Here is a 19,993-nt window from a genome sequence, read left to right as displayed (position 1 = left end):
CAAAGGATACATCAAAGTACAAGTAGAATTGGAGTATGCCAATGTATTCGTAACATATTTACTCGGAACCATTATTAATCTAGATTTTTTTCAGCTTGTATTGCCAATAAGTCAATATATATTTTAACAAGAGAAATACTGATGTATAACATTATGTTGTAAAATTTTGTGGACAAGCAGAAAAAAAGTGACATGTCAACAGACTTTGATTAAAAATTCCAAAACATAATTAATATGCAAAATAGAGAATTCTGCTGATCACTGATTTTGATTGAGTCCAATTGAACAAGCCAAATCCAAGGGTTATCACTGTTTAGGCCTAATGTCATGGCAATTACTACCAGTCAGCTCGCAGAAGCAATAGCAGGCGCAGTGATAACTGACTTGTATTTTAAATAGGCGAATCTTATTACTTTTATACTGACCAATATATTATGCAGTTCACTTTGATGACTCAGTGTTTTGTGATATTACTGTATTAAGTTGTGAAATGTTAGAAATTATGTAGCTAAAAACAGAACAAGATCCAGGAACAAACAGCTATTAAACTTAACTGCTCATCTGTGATTCTCATGTCTGTGCCTTATAAGGATCTATTGGCACTGTTGCTCGTTAAGTAGAGATATAAAAATCTCTGTCTGTCATGGTCATTGAGCTGTGACATAACCCAGCAATCTTGTGGTTAGGCACTTTTGCGTAAAATAGGGCAAAGTTTTAAAGAAGTTTAGCTTCAGAACAACTTGATACAGTCATTGATAATCCAAATCTGGTGTGCAAGAAGGCTACACTTACTCTTGATCTGCTTGTGAGACAACATATTAGTTGTGAGATGGTGTGCTGGAGAATACTACTGACTGCAGCAGGTGGTGGTTGTTATGTGGATTGAAAGATTCATTCTCCTTGCAGTTATGGGGAGGAGATGACTTTTGAGTTAGAGGTACAGTTACAGTTGCACAGGAAAGATCACATCACTGTATTAGATTTTGCCCGGCTTCACTTTCTAAATCTGATCATGCTTTTGCTGAAAGGAATCACAAATTCATATTTGGCTAAAGGTATACAGAAGGAGGCATAACTAATTTGATAGGGTTACACTTAGTATCCTTTACAAATACCAATTTCCATTGCTAGTGTAAACCATGGCGCGGAGTCAACTCCCCCTTGGCCCCTTTATTCCCTGCACCCACTTGATCCTGGCCGTCACGTGGGACTAAGTCCTCTTAATTCAGGCTCAGGCTGGGTGTTTGGGATATCGGGTTACAGGAGAGCCACCCTCCAGCTTAATCCACAGCTACAGTTAACGGCTTAGTACAAAGAGGAGGAAACTCAGTCCTTTCTTTAACTATCAAGTTACTTTATTCACCTTGTTGTACAATGTAAGAATAAGGCTTATACACTTAGTTAGACAAAAGCATGCAACTCAAACTGAGTTATACAGTTAATAACAAAACTAGCTAGAATTGATAAGCACACCCACTAGGTTCCTCTGATCTTTCCCTGACCTAGTCACAGAAAACAAAGGATAATACCCGAAAAAGGGGAGAGTTGACGCTGGCTAGACGTTCCGTTCTCTCTCTCTTTTATGTTGTCGCCGCGTTGCTCACGCAGGGTCTTCCACTTCCACGATGGTTGATCTCCAGAGTTTATCGCTAGCTCTATGCCCAAAAAGCTCTTATTCTCCTTCTTATCTCTCCAAAACTGAGCTGTGTCTTTCCGGTTGGTTTAAGCCTGCTCACCTTGTTCGCATCTTCTCCTAATTGGCCCAGGCCCAAAGACCCCGGTATCACACCGTGTCCAAATAAGGCTCTTTTCCGGTGATCGCAGTTAACTGTGAGTCTGCTGCAGTTTTTTTTTCCAATAATATTTTTTGCATATTAGAAGGGGAATAACACTCTCTAGGGTGTGTACTTGCAATTTAAAATGCTCCCTTCAGAAAGATTGGAAAAAATAATTACATTTTTCTCTACCCTAAAGGTGATATTTCTATTTGTGCCCATTTGAACAATGTCAGCTTGAGAGCCATCATTTCCAATGTCTTGGTCAAAAAAAGAGCTGTTTAGGTGGTACATCTAGTAGGTCTATGTTTGGCTCTTAGACTAAGCTGCGACTTTACATTCTTCCGGGAACTAAGGACTGCTCTTCATACAGCAGCTGCATTAAGAAGTTGATTGCCTGCCAGAATCTGAATGCTATCCAGAACTAAAATTTAGTGTAATCATGGAATGGTGAGACTGGAAATCACAGCTAGGAAAGATATAAATACACTTCCGACAAAATTCCTTAATTAGTGGCCTAACCACAAACTAGGAACTTCTACTAATTAAAGGAGGTGAAATGTAGCTTTGCGATTCAAAATTATGACCTGAGTTACTGTCAAGGACTCGGCTACGATATATATATTTAGTGGAGGGTTGAGCAGTATACCATTAGTCACAGTGATGCATGTTTCCTGTCTGTTCTCCACACAGACATAAATCAATCTTAGTATTTAATATGATATGTATTGCTACAGTGATTACTAAATGAAGAGGCTGTATGCTTTATCAATGGATTTGCCTTTAGGAATAAATCCATTGAATTTGTCTAGGTTTTTTGTTATAATGGAACAGATCTCAAGGCTTGTTCTTGAGTAGTTTGTGGTCTAGAGCAAGTCAATGGTGGTTAGATGTTAACGCGGTCATTCCTTTAAGGCTCCTAATCGGCAAAACAAAAGAATTGCAACTCCTGATAAACTGTTGAGGTCACTCAGAGAGCAGTTGTAAGACTTTTAAATTTTGGAGTCCAGGTCAATTACTGGCTTATTTGTCTTTGTTTTAGATCTGTAATAAAGTGTGGCACTGTTTATATGTACCAGCACATCTTCCCTGGTGTTGGTCATAAGTAACCATGATTATGTTATTTAGCTGTGAACCTGACCTCTGTATCTAAGGTCACTTCTCTCAATAGACAAATCCAGAGAATATTAGCTGGTTGTCATCTTTTGAGGTCATTTACAGACAAATAGAACAGTTTGTAAATTGCAGGCCGCAGATCAGCAACTGGCCTTTTTCCATTGCTAAGATTATTCTACATCTGTAACAATGTGATCTCTGTTATCCCTTAGACCAAACTTAGAGTACTGTGCACAGATCTGGTCACCATATTATAAAAAGAATATAGAGGCACTCGAGAGGGTGCAGGGAAGATTTAAAAGGATGATACCAGAAATGCATGGGTATACATATCAGGAAAAGCTGAACAGGCTGAGTCTCTTTTCTCTTGAAAAAAGAAGGCTAAGTGGTGACCTCATAGAGATCTTTAAAATTATGAAAGGTTTTGATAGAGTAGATACAGAGACAATGTTTCCATTTGTGGGGAAGAGCATAACTAGAGGCCGATTAATATAGGATAGTCATGAAGAAATCCAATAGGGAATTCAGAAGAAACTTCTTTACCTGGAGAGTGGTAAGAATGTGGAACTTTCTACCACAGGGAGTGGCTGAAGTGAATAGTATAGATGCATTTAAGAGGAAGCTAGGCAAGCGCATAGGGGAGGAGGGAATACAGAGTTACAATGATAGATTTAGATGAGGAAAGATGGGAGGAGTCTCAAGTGGAGCATAAGTGGACTGGTTGGGCCAAATGGCCTGTTGCTGTGCGATGTATCCTATGGTATGCGGTGTCTGTCGTTGACATCTGAAGTGTAATCCATGCATGGGAGCTGCAAGGTGTATATATAGATAGATAGATTCTAAGTTTTTTTGTAGCTATCGATAATAATTTGTGTGCAACTTTGTGGGGAGTAGAACTGAAACATAGTGCTGTGTAAGATCAGATCTGGCACTAGCAAAAGGGAAATCAGGTATTGACTCATTAACCCTTCAGATGTGGATATGTAAAGTATCTCAGATCACTATTTACTTCTACCATACGCACTAACTGAAGAATCTAGCCCACTAAAGCAATAATCCTTGCATTTCTCTTAACATGTGCCTCTGATAATAAGCTAAAGCTTTACTTTGAGAGAAAGACAGAGAACTAAAGGCAATAGGGTATAGTTTAGTCCTAGTCACAGAAGAAACCTTTTCTAGTTTGTAGCATGCTTTAAGGGGCAGTGTCCATCTGCAATGCTGGATAATTGTTTGCTATCACACCATGCAGTTAGATTGAAAATTCATAGCATGTATCAATGCATGCAATTTTCCAGTTTTATAGTCAGGGTGAGACTGGAGCCCTTATTCATGCTTTTGTGATCTCATGGCTTAGCTTCTTAAATTCTCTTCTCACCTGCCACTCAAAATCCTCAGTACTAATGCCAATTGTCTAAAACTTCACCACCTACATTTTGATCTATACCTAAGTCTTATTCATCCATCACCCCTGTGATCACTTGCTGACCTTCACTGGCTTCTTATCTCTCAAAGCACCAAATACTAAATATTTGCCTTTTAAACAAATCTTTCAAGGACTTACCCCTCCCTACCTCTGCAACATCCTCCAGCCCAAGGCATACTGTACTCTATTTATTTAGAGATACAGCACTGAAACAGGCCCTTCAGCCCACCGAGTCTGTGCCGACCATCAACCACCCATTTTATACTAATCCTACATTAATCCCATATTCCCTACCACATCCCCACAATTCTCCTACCACTTATCTACACTAGGGGCAATTTACAATGGCCAATTTACCTATTAACCTGCAAGTCTTTGGCTATGGGAGGAAACCGGAGCATCAGGCAGAAACCCACGCAGTCACAGGGAGAACTTGCAAACGCCACACAGGCAGTACCCAGAATCGAACCCGGGTCGCTGGAGCTGTGAGGCTGCGGTGCTAGCCACTGTGCCACCCCATTATGCATCCATTCCTCCGAGCGTTCCTCACTTTGTGCCAGAACTTTCAGCTGTTTTGGCTCTACTCCTTGCAACTCCATCCCCGAACATCTTTGCTTTGCTACTTTGCTCCCTGCCTTTAAAACAAAATCTCCTGAAAATCGATTTATTTGGTTGTACCTTTGGCCCACTCTCCTGAATCCTTTACCACTTGGCCAAATCTCTCATGCAAAACTCTCACATGAAACATGATGGGAAAGTTCCTTACATTTTATATACTATAAGTTTTTCTTATGCTAATGGTTACACATTTTTGCTGCAAAGGGAGCAAGTTAGCTATTCATTTGGATTTTAAATTGTATGGTTATACTGTTTCGGCTTTAGCCAGTTAAAAAGTGTATTTTAATGGGATACTAAAGGTTGGTTAGTTCTGAGAATTAGTATATTACAATGCAACTGAAGGTCTTGTAAATTTGAAATGAAACTGCTTTTGAGAAAATTCTATAATGTGTTATAGGCTTAAAATGCTAGATTTTCTATCTCTTGTTATGAAAGGGCTTCCTTTTTTTGTTAAATATTTTTGAGGACTCATTTAAAGTGTGGATATTGATTTATTTTGGAACACTGAAGTTTTCATAGCTGCTGGACCTGGGGGAGATGTTTACAGAGAAGTGACATGTCAATATTTGAGGGTCAGGAGGTGATTTCGCTTCTGAGATATTATTTTTGTCCAGTTGGGTTGTGGACAGTGTGGAAAAGCAGTTGGTTTTATTGCCTGCTGAAAAGGAACCCCCAGCTCATCTTTCCTGCACCTCTCTAAGAGACCCTGAGAAATCCAGTGTGTCAGCTCCTCTTTCTCTACCTCTTTGAAAAAACCCTGCAAATTCAGAGTGTGATAATTGAAACCCCTGATGCCACATTTCTCCTGGAAAGCCTACCAGATTATTTCTCAACAACTCTAGAATGAACTGCTTCTTAAAAGATCCCAGTGACCCGTATCTGTATACCTGGACGCCAGATCAAAAGGGACAACTGACATCCTTCCATATCTTTTTTTCTCCCTTCAAGAATTAGCAAGTATTTGGCCAAAGTATTCTTTTTTTTTTTGTTTTGTTTTCTGTAAAAGAACTCTGCGAGAGAATTTCTTTATCTTTTTTCGAGTGTGTGTGTGGGGTATTTAAAAAGGGAACTTAACGTAGTTCAATCTGTGTGTTAATGCTTTGCTTTGTTACTGGATAAGTCTTGTTTTATAATAAACTGATAATTTTATTGTTTATTAAAGAAACCTGGTTGGTGTATTTTATTCTGGGATAAAGAGTAGAGCCCTTTCCTATCCTGAGTGGTGTGAAACAGGGCTGTGTTCTCGCACCCACACTTTTTGGGATTTTCTTCTCCCTGCTGCTTTCACATGCGTTCAAATCCTCTGAAGAAGGAATTTTCCTCCACACAAGATCAGGGGGCAGGTTGTTCAACCTTGCCCGTCTAAGAGCAAAGTCCAAAGTACGGAAAGTCCTCATCAGAGAACTCCTCTTTGCTGACGATGCTGCTTTAACATCTCACACTGAAGAGTGCCTGCAGAGTCTCATCGACAGGTTTGCGGCTGCCTGCAATGAATTTGGCCTAACCATCAGCCTCAAGAAAACGGACATCATGGGGCAGGACGTCAGAAATGCTCCATCCATCAATATTGGCGACCACGCTCTAGAAGTGGTTCAAGAGTTCACCTACCTGGGCTCAACTATCACCAGTAACCTGTCTCTAGATGCAGAAATCAACAAGCGCATGGGTAAGGCTTCCACTGCTATGTCCAGACTGGCCAAGAGAGTGTGGGAAAATGGCGCACTGACACGGAACACAAAAGTCCGAGTGTATCAGGCCTGTGTCCTCAGTACCTTGCTCTACGGCAGCGAGGCCTGGACAACGTATGCCAGCCAAGAGCGACGTCTCAATTCATTCCATCTTCGCTGCCTTCGGAGAATACTTGGCATCAGGTGGCAGGACTATATCTCCAACACAGAAGTCCTTGAAGCGGCCAACACCCCCAGCTTATACACACTACTGAGTCAGCGGCGCTTGAGATGGCTTGGCCATGTGAGCCGCATGGAAGATGGCAGGATCCCCAAAGACACATTGTACAGCGAGCTCGCCACTGGTATCAGACCCACCGGCCGTCCATGTCTCCGCTATAAAGACGTCTGCAAACGCGACATGAAATCGTGTGACATTGATCACAAGTCGTGGGAGTCAGTTGCCAGCATTCGCCAGAGCTGGCGGGCAGCCATAAAGACAGGGCTAAATTGTGGCGAGTCGAAGAGACTTAGTAGTTGGCAGGAAAAAAGACAGAGGCGCAAGGGGAGAGCCAACTGTGCAACAGCCCCAACAAACAAATTTCTCTGCAGCACCTGTGGAAGAGCCTGTCACTCCAGAATTGGCCTTTATAGCCACTCCAGGCGCTGCTTCACAAACCACTGACCACCTCCAGGCGCGTATCCATTGTCTCTCGAGATAAGGAGGCCCAAAAGAAGAAAGAGTAGAGTATATGATTGACCATATCGGTAACTGGGTAAACATTTAAAATACATGTTGTGACCTGAGGAGAGGTGGAACTAGAAAAGACAGCGCACTCCTCCCGCCTCGGTTGTAACACTCCTGTCTTATTTATAATTTTCTATCATTTCTTCCATCTCTTCAAACTTATTGTAATACATGTTCCTAAATGACAATGTCCCTTGAGTCTAACAATTATTTCACAGTAATAATCAGAAACATAAAAGATTCCAATATTCTGTCTTGTCAAAACTTGCAAAAATTGCTAACTTGGAACAAAGCTCTTCAATTTTACTGCATTTAACATTTCACCTCAGTATTCAGTACAATAATTGAAAAGGCACCTCAATTCCTACCAGTTGGTTCATATAATTGCAAATTACAAACAAAGGTTTTAATAGAGCATTGATGGATATTTTTCCTATTCTTGTTCTCCTCATGACCTGTTGCCTCCATTTAGCCTCATGCTGCAGGATTGCTGTGATCACCAATAGTCGAGAAGCAACTGATTAAGTGTTTGTTTGCCGCATCGTGTGACAGGCCAGTTTTCTCCCACCCGTCTTCTCCTTCTTGGCAGTGGTTATTTCTTTGAGCTGCTTGCAGTTGGTTGTCTAACTGAAGACTGGAGAAACATATTACAACTGTGTCTGACAGATTCAGAAGTGTGAAGAAATGCTGTCCTGTAGGTTCACTCAAGAAATTGCAATTTGAATTGACTACTGCTTTTGAAGAAAAAGATCCACTACAATGTGTTATGTTTTGAACGTTGTTCTTCCTTCTTCTTCACATAGAACAGTGACATGAAAAGTAGCATGCTGTGACATTTTAGCAAGATCACTGAATAAATCAATTGCAGAAGTATTATTTTTAAATTATAACTTTTTGTTGCCACATTATCCCTAGTGATTCATCCAAGTACACAAAATTGTAGTGCAGGTGAAGGAAGGGTGGAGGTTAGCAATATAATGGATATGGAATAAGCCATCTTTGATATGGAAAGAGTTTGCAACCTAGATCTAGGAGCATTAAACTAAGAGTTTATTCAAAATCACATTTCAATATTCTGAAGTACATTACACTCTGGGGTAAGATTTGATGTAAGTAGTGAAATTGCAAATACATTTATAAAGACAAAGTGTATGATTTTGCTATATCTAGTACAATTTTCCAAAGGAGTTGAGGTGAAGAACAATTGGTAATGTATTGATCCTTTGCTCCTAGGTCTCTTTACATGCTTTGAAAATGAAATATTAAATGCTATTTACAAAACTTGTAAGTGCTGGCGTAACCTCAATACTGCACCAGCCTTGGTTTTATTATTTTGACAGGTATAAGGTTTGAGTGTCTTGGATCCATAATAATTGGAATGCCAAATTTCCAAGAAATACTTGGACATATGACGAGATCTGAAGATGCTTCAAATCAAACCTCACCTCGGTTGGCTATCTTCTATCTGATGGTACAGCTGTTTGTGTGTCTGAAAGACCTCCTTGCTTGTCTCACAACTGTCTGTGCATGTTCAATATCGTTGACAGTCTACTTATAATAGCTCACACTTTTTTTCCATTGGGCTCCATTTTGGACCTCTATTTAGACCACTTGAATTGGAATATGAATCCAAATCCAAAGTCTGGAAATATCCCTGTGCTTTATCAGTGTGGTGTTCTTTGTGTTCCTCAGACATTTTGATTACTGTTTCATTAATACAATAAGAGCAGTCTATTGTTCGGATAAATGTTTCATGCTGCATAGAAACTGATTTTCAGCCTTATAAATGGTAATGACACAAACTGCTTATCCCCTAGGCCCTTCTAAATCAAAGAGTGTTTTGAAATCCATGGGAGCAGTGGGGGTTTTGAGGACATATTTGTGGATTACAGTGTCTAATATAGTTCAGACAGCTAGATTCATGTAAATTCTGTTGGTTCGTATGAAGGTCAAGCCAATTCTTGTGACATATTTGTAATTTAGAATGTCTGAATAACTGCAGTATTAATTATCCCTTGGGTTTTTATTGTAGATTGAGAAACAGAGTCTTCTTTCCCTCTCTCTTTCCATTTGTGCAGCAAGTTATAAACATCCTCTTGTACTAAATCAAGTAGACGCTTTCAGCCATGAAGAAAGCATTTTGGATAAATAAATAAATATCAGCATTACATCTGATGAAAGTGCACAGTGTAAATCTCTAATAAATGTTTGCATTCTCAGTAATGCAGCAATCTCTAAGACATATAAATGAAGCCATGTAAAGATGACAAATAATACACGTGACATATGTACTTTAGCCACTGTTATAGTACCATAAATTTTTCGTGGGGCAAGAGTGTGTGAAATTTCAAAACCAGCTTGATGCTGAATTGTACATTCTGTGCTATGAGAGTGGTAAAAATTTCAATTGTGTACCCTTGTTGGCCGGGATTTTGTGAGGCCCCCTGAGGTGGGGTTGGTGGGGGGGGAGGGGGCACGAAGTATTGCAAGGGGTGGGGGGGTAGCAGGGCAGAGGGCCCATCACCTCCACATCGCCCAGCAATCTTCCAGGACGTGATAAGCTAATGACAGCCTTCCCCCTTCAAAGGCCAATTGAGGCCCTTAAGTGGCCTGTTAACAGCCAATTAAGGACCTCTTCCCACCACTGCTGGGATCTTACCAGCAGCGGGGCAGGAGTGATCCGCCAAACGGGGAGGATGCCTTGTAAAATGAGGTGCCCTCTGTGTGGGCTTGGGGGGGTGGGGCGACCACTCCTTCATGGGCAATTTATGGCCTATGGAGGACCTCCACAAGAAACAATTTTACCCCCTGGGATCCTGCTCCCCCTGGACTGCAGGACCACCCTCCCCCATTACCCCCCCTCGCTGGTGCCTTCTGGACTGGCCCTGGTGATCCCGTGTAACATACCTCTGTTCTGGGGTTCCAGCACTGGGCCTGGGTTCAAGGCTCCTGCAGTACTGGCAGTGGCCACCATTCCTGGTGGCGCTGCTAATACTGCTGAGCCGCCAGCTCTCTGACTGGCTGACAGCTTTTGAAGGTGGGATCTCCATCCCTTAAAGACTTTAAAGGGACGGGGATCCCACCTTCTGAAACTTTGATTTAAAAAGACTGGAGGATTGCTCCGGGTTGCGGGGAAGGGGGGGGCTGCGCTGGGTGGCAGGGTTACCAATAGGTGGGGGGCAGGGCTCCTCCCACCCCGCCATGTTTTCAGTCCAGTGCCGGGAGTCCCGCCTTTAGCATAAAATCCAGCCCGTCATGTGTGAATTATTTTCCTCTCAAAATTCTGGCTTCATTTTCATTTGTGTCTATCTGCTACAGAGTTCTGGTAGTTATTTTATGATCTTTGACTAATACTCCACCTTATAAATCAGCGCTGAGCAGACTTGCTTACAGGAATGCCCAATGCTGCATTTGTACTGGAGCGAGCAGTCTCAGACTGGTAGTTAAAGTATTGGTTCTAACTAGGCAGTGTCCTGTTTATACTGCCTAACTGAAGCTGCAATTCCTCTACCTAGCTGAGAGTACACATGGGCAGAGCTTGTCTCCTAGTAGTTAATATTTAAATGTTGAAAGAGTGCAGGCGGCATTGCCTAAGCATTTAAATTAATTCACAGGTAAGTTCAAAAACTATGCAGGAGGTCCAAGGCATTTCCTGAGCACTTTTATCGTCTATGTGGTGGTAATTCCAAATAGTAAGATACTTTTTCTTTTAACGTATTCATTAATGGACATGGGCGTTGCTTGTAAAGCAAGCATTTATTGCCATTCCCTGATTGCTCTTGAGAATGTACTGGTGAGTGGCCTTCTTGAAATGCTACAGTCCGTGTGGTGTAGGTACTCCCTCAGTGCTGTTAGGGAGGGAGTTCCAGGATTTTGATCCAGCGACAATGAAGACATGGTGTTGTATTTCCAAATCAGGGTGGTGCTTGACTTGGAGGAGAACTTGGAGGTGGTGGTGTTCCCATGTTCCGGCTGCCATTGTTCTTTTCGGAGGTAGAGGCTGCGGGTTTATGAGCTGCTGTCGAAGAAGCCTTAGCAAGTTATTGCAGGGTATTTTGTAGATTGTCTTTTACAGAGTCAACTTGCATCCTTACTCCAGATTTATACTGCAGCTTCAGCACCACTGTGAACAGAAAATTGTTGTGATGTACACACGCCTTTAAAGGGGCTCGTCCACTTTACATCAAAAAAGTAATAATGATGAAAAGGTACAGTTATGCTGCAGGTACTGGTAGTTATTAACAATAAGCCAACCTGACAATCAGCTCTCTGCAGACATTAACTGCGGATGGGCATTGGCCGAGGTGAATGCCAAGCCCTAATGACGCGAATAGCATAAGCCCTGGGTAATTCAAACTCCCAGTCACAGGCTTAAATACAAAGGGTTACTGTAAATGAATATTTACTGTTAGTCAAGAGTCTAAATAATCATAGGTTAGCAGTATATCACAATGGGCAGAATTTTCCAAGGCCATTGGAGGCAGGGTTGGGGGCAATCGGGATGGGAAAGTCCTGGAACTTGACATTGGGTTAGGATCCTGCCCTCATTGGGCTTATCCCTTTGTCGGCTAAGTCATTTAGAAGTGGTTGAGGTTGTTAAGGCAATTATGAGTTGCATTAGCCTTGAATCCTGGATTTCTTAGTTATGAAACCTGTTTCTCCACCTGCCAGAAACTCACCAGGGTCACCAAGGTGGGTGCGCAACAGGAACAGCTTCTTCAGTGAAAACTGACAAATTGTGAAGCCTTTGATCGGTTACATCAAGAGCTCCAGCATGGCCATTGCGAGACTGCTGTTCAAAACATTTCTTCTGTGGGAGAGTGCTTTCACAACTTGACTGGTGATTGCCAGCTTCTTGGACGGCACTGCACCTGTCCAGCACTTCAGTGATCTTTAGCTGCACTTTCCTGCTGCCAGCCTTCACCGCAGCAAGGGAGCAGCTTATACTACTCCACCTTCCACGTCTGGTGAGGGGAAGGAGCAGAGGTCGCCAACTGCTCCAGCAACAGCAGGAGCGACACCCGCACCAGCCGCCTTCTCCTCAGTCGCCTGCCTCACCACAGAGTAGAGGGGCTGGACACTGAGATTCAGCTGGAAGGAAGTGAGACCCCTGTTACAGGTTCTACAGGCAGAGGATCATCTCTCTCGACATGTCTGAGCACCAGTGCCTCAGGAGGCTCAGGCTGTCATGGCAGGTTGCTGCTGACATCTGTATCCTCCTGGGACAAGACTTGCTTCCCAGTGCAACAGGTGGGCATCCATTGGCAATAGCTGACAAGATGCCTGTCACTGGAGGGCAATACCACCCCCCCACCCCACCTTCACCCTGGTCTCCGCCTCTTGCCAAGGTTTTGTGCTTTCTTCTCCTGCTAGGAAAGAAAGCAGAGATGTGGGTGGTCATAATGGCTTGTGTGGAGAGGAGGCAAGGACACAATTTGTGGAGGGTCACTGTGAGGCATGGATGCAAGAGGGCAAAAGGCTGAGGGTGAGTGTGAGTGTTGGCTGATCAGATGGGTATGTGAGGTCCCTGCAGAGAGAGGAATAAGCAGGAGCTGCAAGGTATGTTGACCTGAGGAGTGCTGTACAGGAGAATGCTGTGAAAGTGAGAGTGTGGCACCTGAAAGTGTTATGTCATTCACATGCCATGCCCTCCTAAGGTCCAGGATTGTCTTGGTGCACTTTCTCCAGGCTGGAGGGACCACACTCCTGCTGCTTACTTCCTCAATCATTTCCATCCACGTCTGCTTGGTAGGAGAGGTTGTCCTCTGCCTCCCATCCTTGGGAGAGTTCACCTCACTGCAGCCTCTCAGATCCTGCAGCAGGACCACCAGGTACAAGTGAGAGACCAGGGATGCAGCCTTCTCAGGTCTCCTCTCTATTCCTATGGTTGCTGTTGCCTTAGACATCCAGATGCTGGAGAGCTCTTCGAACCCATGTCATGGTCCCTTTAATTAGAAATCCTTCCTTTGACAGAATGGACAGCTCATCCCACCCACCCTCCCTAATTGGTCAGGGAGCCCGGAGGTGTGATGACAATTGGTTTGTTCTGGTAAAGTGTAATGGCTGGGCCTACCATTCAGAGAGGCGGGTTTCAGATCCAAAACTGGTCCCGCTGTTTTGGCCAATGTCTCAGTATTAGTTGGCTTTGCTTAATTACAGTATAATGTCCAGTGCTGTAATATAGATTAGCAAAGTTGACAACACAATGTTCATTCTTCAGTACTACACTGGGGTGTTATCTTCGTTCACTTGCAGCATTCTTGCCACAAAGCCAAATGGTTGTGAGTTCAAACATCACGCCACAATTTAAGTAACTCATTTAAACTGATGCAGCAGTGCAGTGCTGAGTGTGAGGTGCTATCTTTTGGATCAGATATTAAACTAAGATACCTCCTGTTATTTAAGGTGTATGTAAAATTTAACATTGTAGTATTTGAAAAAGAACAGGGACTTTTCCCAGTATCTCTCAAAATAACACCACCAAAATAAAATTAACTGGTTATTTATCTCAATTTCTGTTTGTTGAACATTGCTTTGTGAAAATTGGCTGCTGTATTTGCCTATCTGTTTGATTATGGTTCTAAAAGTAATTCATTGGATCTAAAATGCATTGAGACATCCTGAGGTGTTATATGAATACAAATTCTTTGTTGTAAGTTATTCAATGTATCATTAGTAAGTTCCAGCATTCCAGCTATCCTGCTGTGACATGAGCATAAAATATGTAATCTTGGTCTTTGGAGGAGGTTGTCTGCTGTGACATTGGCAGTTCTGCTTTCTTCTGCGACACCCTGGGGTGCTCACCTTCTCCACTGTGGACACCTATGTCAAGTTGTTATCCATGAACAAGAACTTTACATAAGGTTACATAGGCACAGCAACAAGCCATTCAACCCAACCAATCCAGCTAGCGTTTATGCTCCACTTGAGACTCCTCCCATCTTTCCTCATCTAAATCTATCGTCATAACCCTCTATGCCCTTCTCCCTCATATGCTTGTTTAGCTTCCTTTGAATGCATCTCTACTGTTTGCTTCAACCACTCAATGTGGTTGCAAGTTCCACATTTTCATCACTCTTTGGAGAAATAAGTTCTTTCTGAATTCCCTATTGGATTTCTTATTGAGTACCTTATATTGATGGCCTCTAGTTATGCTTTTCTCCACAAGTGGAAACCTTCTCTCTGTATCCACGCTATCAAAAACTCTTCCTGTGGTCGTCATCTTGTCATGCCAGCTAAACTATTAATATTGCTCGTATGTTATTTAACTCGATGGTAATATTGCCATCGAAATGCAAGTTATTAAGGTAACATTTGTAGTACACGTAATCATCTTTACTTATGTTCAATTATACTCTTAACCTTTAATCTTTAAAACTTTCTAGGCTTTTGAATATCTGTTTCAAATGTTCATTATGTTCTTTACTGACTCCCTCATAATGGCTGTTAGTGCATCACAAATCTTCTCCCTTGTTTTGTTCAGTGCTCTGAAATAAATAACATCTATCCCTCATGATTTGTTTGATTTGAGGTCTTTTAGTCTGTCTCTGACTTCCATCTCACATAAATCCTAACTCATTGATTTTATTCTGGTTATCGCTGCTTTTTGAAGGCATAATGCTCATGTCTTTTCCTATGAATACTTGGAGAAAATAAACATTCAGAATATTAACTATTTTGTACTCATTCTCATTTTTTTGTTTCTGTCTTCCTCTTTTATGGATTTCACTTCTCTGACTGCCTTATCATTAAAACATTGCATGTTTTTGTTACTGTTATGTTTAGCTTGCAGTGCTACTTTTTCTATAGGTCTCTTTATTTCTCTTTGTAAACCCTTTTAATTTGTTGCTGCATTTTCTTATATTCATTCCAGGGAGCCTCTTGCACTTTCTCAAGGATTTTTCTTCCTTCTATCATTCAATTTGGTTGGTAATCCATTTTGAGTCATTCTCATGCAATCTGAGCTTGTTAATTTTTGGTATTAGTTGTTCTGCATGCTCAGTATTATACCTTTAAAGGTGTTCCACTCTCTGTGAAGTGATTGAACAATCTCTGCTAATATTTGTTACTCCTTTATGGCATAGAATTTAGCCTTTTAAAAGTTATATACTTAGCTCCTGATCTAGGATATTTCTGACTCTCAGATTATGTTAACATTTGTTATTCTGTGGTAAATATCTTCCACAGTGCTATGACTTCCATTTCCTGTACACATCATCTGGATAATTTTATTAATATCAGGTCAAATTGACCACAGCCTCTTGTTACTTCCTTGAAGCACTGGGTCATAAAAGCCACGCTCTACATCTACTGACTCCGATTTTAGAGCACTTAGGATTGTTTCTATTTATTTGTTTGAAGTTTACCATTAAAATAATTTTCTTGCTCTTACATAATCCTTTCTATCTCTTTTTAATTGCCCATGTTTAACATCCATCAGATGTTTTTATGAGGTTTATAAAAACAAAAAATCAAACATTTAAACAGTTTATCTTAATTATCATATAATTAACATTATATAATTAACAAATTAAACAAACTATTTAAAGAGTCTCTTATTTGAGCTCTCGGTGTACTAACAACTTAATTTACAATGTTACAAATTATTTCTCATCTTTATTTGAAAATAGATAGTGCGCTTTAAATATTTTACAGACCTTGCATGTCAGGAGTCTGATGAAATGTGCCTTGAGATCAGAGAACTGCAATGAGCTGGAGGCTAAGAAATGAGCCAAGCTTAACTGGGTTGGATCGGACATATTGAGCTGTCACCAAATTCTGTTCTAACTCTCTTCCTGCTCCACTGAAAGAATGAAATATAGTTTAAAGTGGGCTACATAGTTTCTAAATGGATTTCTGAGAAATATAATTTGCACTACAAAGCATGCATTGGAACCATAGTTAGATGGTATCAATGTCTTTGACTTGATTTTGTCATCATAGCTCATGTGTTTGCTCTGGTTTTCTTAAACTCATTTGATTCACACTTCACTGATGTTAACTGTGAATGGCTGAAATACACACTGCGTAGCGCAAATAAGGCTGCAATGTGGTGTATATTTTCTAGGCTTATTAGTTTTTGACATGCAAAATTCAAGATGGTGTTAGCTGCACAAGCAGTCAAATTTATTGCTCGTCATATTAGAAACATTTTACTTAATTCACTTGGAGATTAATTGTTAATAGGGAATTTGTGTCTTAAATAAACTTATCCTCAAACTGATGAATACTTTGTTAATTACAATAATTTGAGAGCAGATCAGGTTTTTAAAAAACAATATAATCCAATTGTTGAAGATTGAGAATGGACTACACTTGTGGCTTAATAAAAGGAGAAAACATGAATCTTTTAAAATATTGAATTTAGGTTATGGAAATATATGTAATTGCAGATAAGTTGCATTGAATTTACACAAAATTCTCCAGATAAACCTGCATAGCTTGACTTGGCCAGATTTGATTGCTGGTAGCTTTGCAGAAATGTCTTACGGTGGGTCAAAGAAAAAGTATGCTGTTTCTTTTATAACTACATTAAATTTCAATGCATTAAACTTTCGATTGATGGTGTCACCTAACTTTATGATATATGGGAGATATTGGTAGCGACAAAGGCAGTACACCGCTAATGGAATGACAGTTTGCTTATCATTTCATAAGACTGATTGCTGCAAAGATCCACATATACATTGTGCTGGAGGCAGTGGCAGTTTGTTTCTTGGAGCATGAGAAACGGTAAATGCTTGCTTGTAGAATAATAATAGCTAGCATTGAAGACTATATCTTAATTTCCATGTTTATTTCTTTGTCTTTTCAGTGCACTTTGATGACTGCAGTGGGAATGAAGGGCTGGAGTTTGCAATTTCTAACCCAGACTTGCGGATTGAAGCAGATGGGTCTGTGTTTGCTGTAAAAGGTATGGAGGCCACCATGCCAGGATTCTACATCCAGGCAACATCTGTTCATGCGCAGGACTCGGCCAAAGTTCAGATTGTGAAAGGAGCAGACAATCGTGGTCATGCTTTGAAGGTAATAACAGTAAACCATGCAACAAATAAACATGTATGCATAAATGACATGCATTTTTGCACCTTCTTTGCAAATTTCTAATTTTGAGTGATTGGAATCATCTATATTTCTTATCTGCACCTATGCACAGGCTGATGACAGTGAAAATTACTTAAACTAATGACTTCAAAAAGCATTAGTATGGCATCATGCTTAACTGTTTGCAGCATAGAGAGCTTCATTATGTCGCTGTCTGTCTTGCAACAGAGATGAATAAGTTACAGAGAGAAAAAAATAAACTAGCGACTCTCGTGTGAAAAGTTCCGAGTATCAGTCATGCTGTCTATGAAAATGCCAAATGGAGGCTTCTCCATGTGAGAGAGGAAGGTTGTGCGGGGGGAAAAAAATCAGTTGTTAAACTCTCTCTGGCTGATTGAAAAACAGCAGAGGCAGAAACTTGTTAGATTGCACATTCACTCTTTCAGATGGGTTAATGGTGTGTCTGACATTAGAAAATCTAAAAGCTGGGAAGAAGAATAGGAGTGAATTTTAAGGAAGTGCTTTTGTCTCTAGAGTTAGTGTTGCAAAGCAACAGATACTGGAGCAGCAGGAATTCTGCAAAACAGCAGTACAGCCAGATCTGTGCCAATTTAGTACCAAGTGTGATTTTCTGGCAGGTTCTGTCTTATTGCATTTTTGTGTGGTCTCACAAATACAAGCAATAGCTTCATTTAAATATTACAACACATTGAAATGAAGCTGAATGTGATTTTCCATTTGCTAATCCCAGGACTTACTCCACTCATTTGGAATAGGCCTCCATAAGTAATCAAACTCTTAAAGGGTCTGAAGCATGTGGCTTTTTTTTCCCAGTAGTTTTGCAGTCCATCTTAATGTACGCTTCTGTTGTTAAGTCATCTTGGTATTTTTCTGAAATGTTGTTAATCTATGTTTCGACAGTTTTTTCCCCATCTAAGATATATTTCTGTAGGATATTGGGCTGAATCATAACTCCCAAAAATGGGTGGGTTGGGATTGTGACAAAAGTTAAAATTCCAAAAATCTGAAACCAGAACCCAACCCGCCTTGACCTGCCCACCACTGCATTCCCCCCTCACTCCACTTCCAGTTTTAATGGAGGTGGGACAAGGGGCGGTCGACCAATCCCCTCATGGGAAGCAGCTTGGTCATTTAAGTATCATAATAAGACTTCCGACCTTCATTTTAAAGGTCATTCTTTTTTTAACTCATTCTAATTCATGTTCGTTGGATTTCCCAGGCCTTGGGAAGTCCAGCAGGTGAAAGGAGGTGAGAAGGTCTGAATTTATGAAGTAGGTGCCTTTACAGCACTGCTTGTGGGCTAGGAGGAGCAGGAGTGTTTCCTTAAGACCCAACAAGTTACCCAGTAAACCCCCATATCATCATGATCTCTTTTCTCCCTTGACTCCCACCATTGCACCCCCCCCCCCCAACTACCATCTGTTCCCCACAACCATCATTGGACCACCAATCAGGCACCTCCACCTTGTCCACCATTGGACCCCCCACGTCATCGGCCACCCCAACCTCTGCAATCAGGACCAACACCTGCCACCTCCCCCCCGCCCCCCCCCACCTCCACCCCACTGATCTCTAACATCCCTTCTCCACTAGAACTACCTATTTGGGTGCAGTGTCGTGCTGCAAGCTTCCTGAATGACAGGCCCCTAGTCTTGCAACCAGGTTGGCTGTGTGCAGAAAACTGACAGAATGAGATTCAAAGCAACCTGGCAGTTGAAAATTGCAGGACATTTGGGAAACCCCTTCTTTCGGGTTTCCTGTCCTCAAAGCAGCACCTCCACCAAACCCAAATCCACCAAGTGGAACGAGTCTCCTGGCTAATGTCTAGACCACTGTCTGCTAATTCATTAATTAATAGAAAAGCATTTACAAGACAAATGGAATGTGAAAAGCTGAAAAAAGGACATGAAAAGCTAACACTTTCATGGGAACTGGGGGAGTTATAAGGCACTGAAGTGAAGCATCCTGACTTCAAATTAGTAGCAGGGATTTAGTTTTGAAGTGCTCCAGTTTCACTATTTCATTGCTGATAAAAGAAAGAACTTGCACTTTTGCACTGCATTTCATGACCACAGAACATCCCAAAGCACTTCACATCTGGTGAAGTATTTTTGAAGTTGTCATTGTTGTAATGTAGGGAAATCCAGTGATACAAGATGAAATATGGCCTGGCAGGGAAATTACAGCTGGAATTCCCAAGCTTTCCATTATACCATAAAGCTTAGCAGCAATCTCTGAAGTACCTATCTGGTCACAACCAAGGACAACTGCCTCTGCAGGCTCCAGATGGCTACAGAGCCGATTGTAGATCAGTGCAATATCCAAATCTGCACTTGCAGCTAACTGGCACCACGGGAACAATGCTGGCAGTCTAGGTCACTTGCTTCCTCAAATATTTGTTGCCAGGCATGTTTCTTTAATTGCTCTCTGGCTGTGTGAAGGATATATTTGTTGCCCAACCCTGTTTGCCCTGGGAAGGTGCCGATGGCCCTTCTTCTTGAACCATTCAGTCCTTGTGATAACACTGCCCTCCCAATAGTGTTAGGTAGGGAATGTGAGAATATTAATCCTGCGATAATGA

The 19,993-nt window shown here is 41.3% G+C and overlaps 1 protein-coding gene across 1 annotated transcript in view; it reads left to right on the top strand.

Annotated features, from left to right (window-relative positions):
- Positions 1-19,993, top strand: part of cdh13 (cadherin 13, H-cadherin (heart)) — a 1,084,899-nt gene that overhangs the window by 300,067 nt on the left and 764,839 nt on the right. The window contains exon 3 of the mRNA XM_068049165.1: positions 17,162-17,373. Coding sequence (XP_067905266.1) covers positions 17,162-17,373 — 212 coding nt within the window. The remainder of the gene's footprint in view (positions 1-17,161; positions 17,374-19,993) is intronic.

Source organism: Heterodontus francisci, chromosome 17 (genome assembly GCF_036365525.1).
Source record: "Heterodontus francisci isolate sHetFra1 chromosome 17, sHetFra1.hap1, whole genome shotgun sequence".
Taxonomy (NCBI): domain Eukaryota; kingdom Metazoa; phylum Chordata; class Chondrichthyes; order Heterodontiformes; family Heterodontidae; genus Heterodontus; species Heterodontus francisci.
The sequence above is the reverse complement of the archived record's forward strand: the minus strand, read 5'-3'. Positions and strand labels throughout refer to the sequence as shown.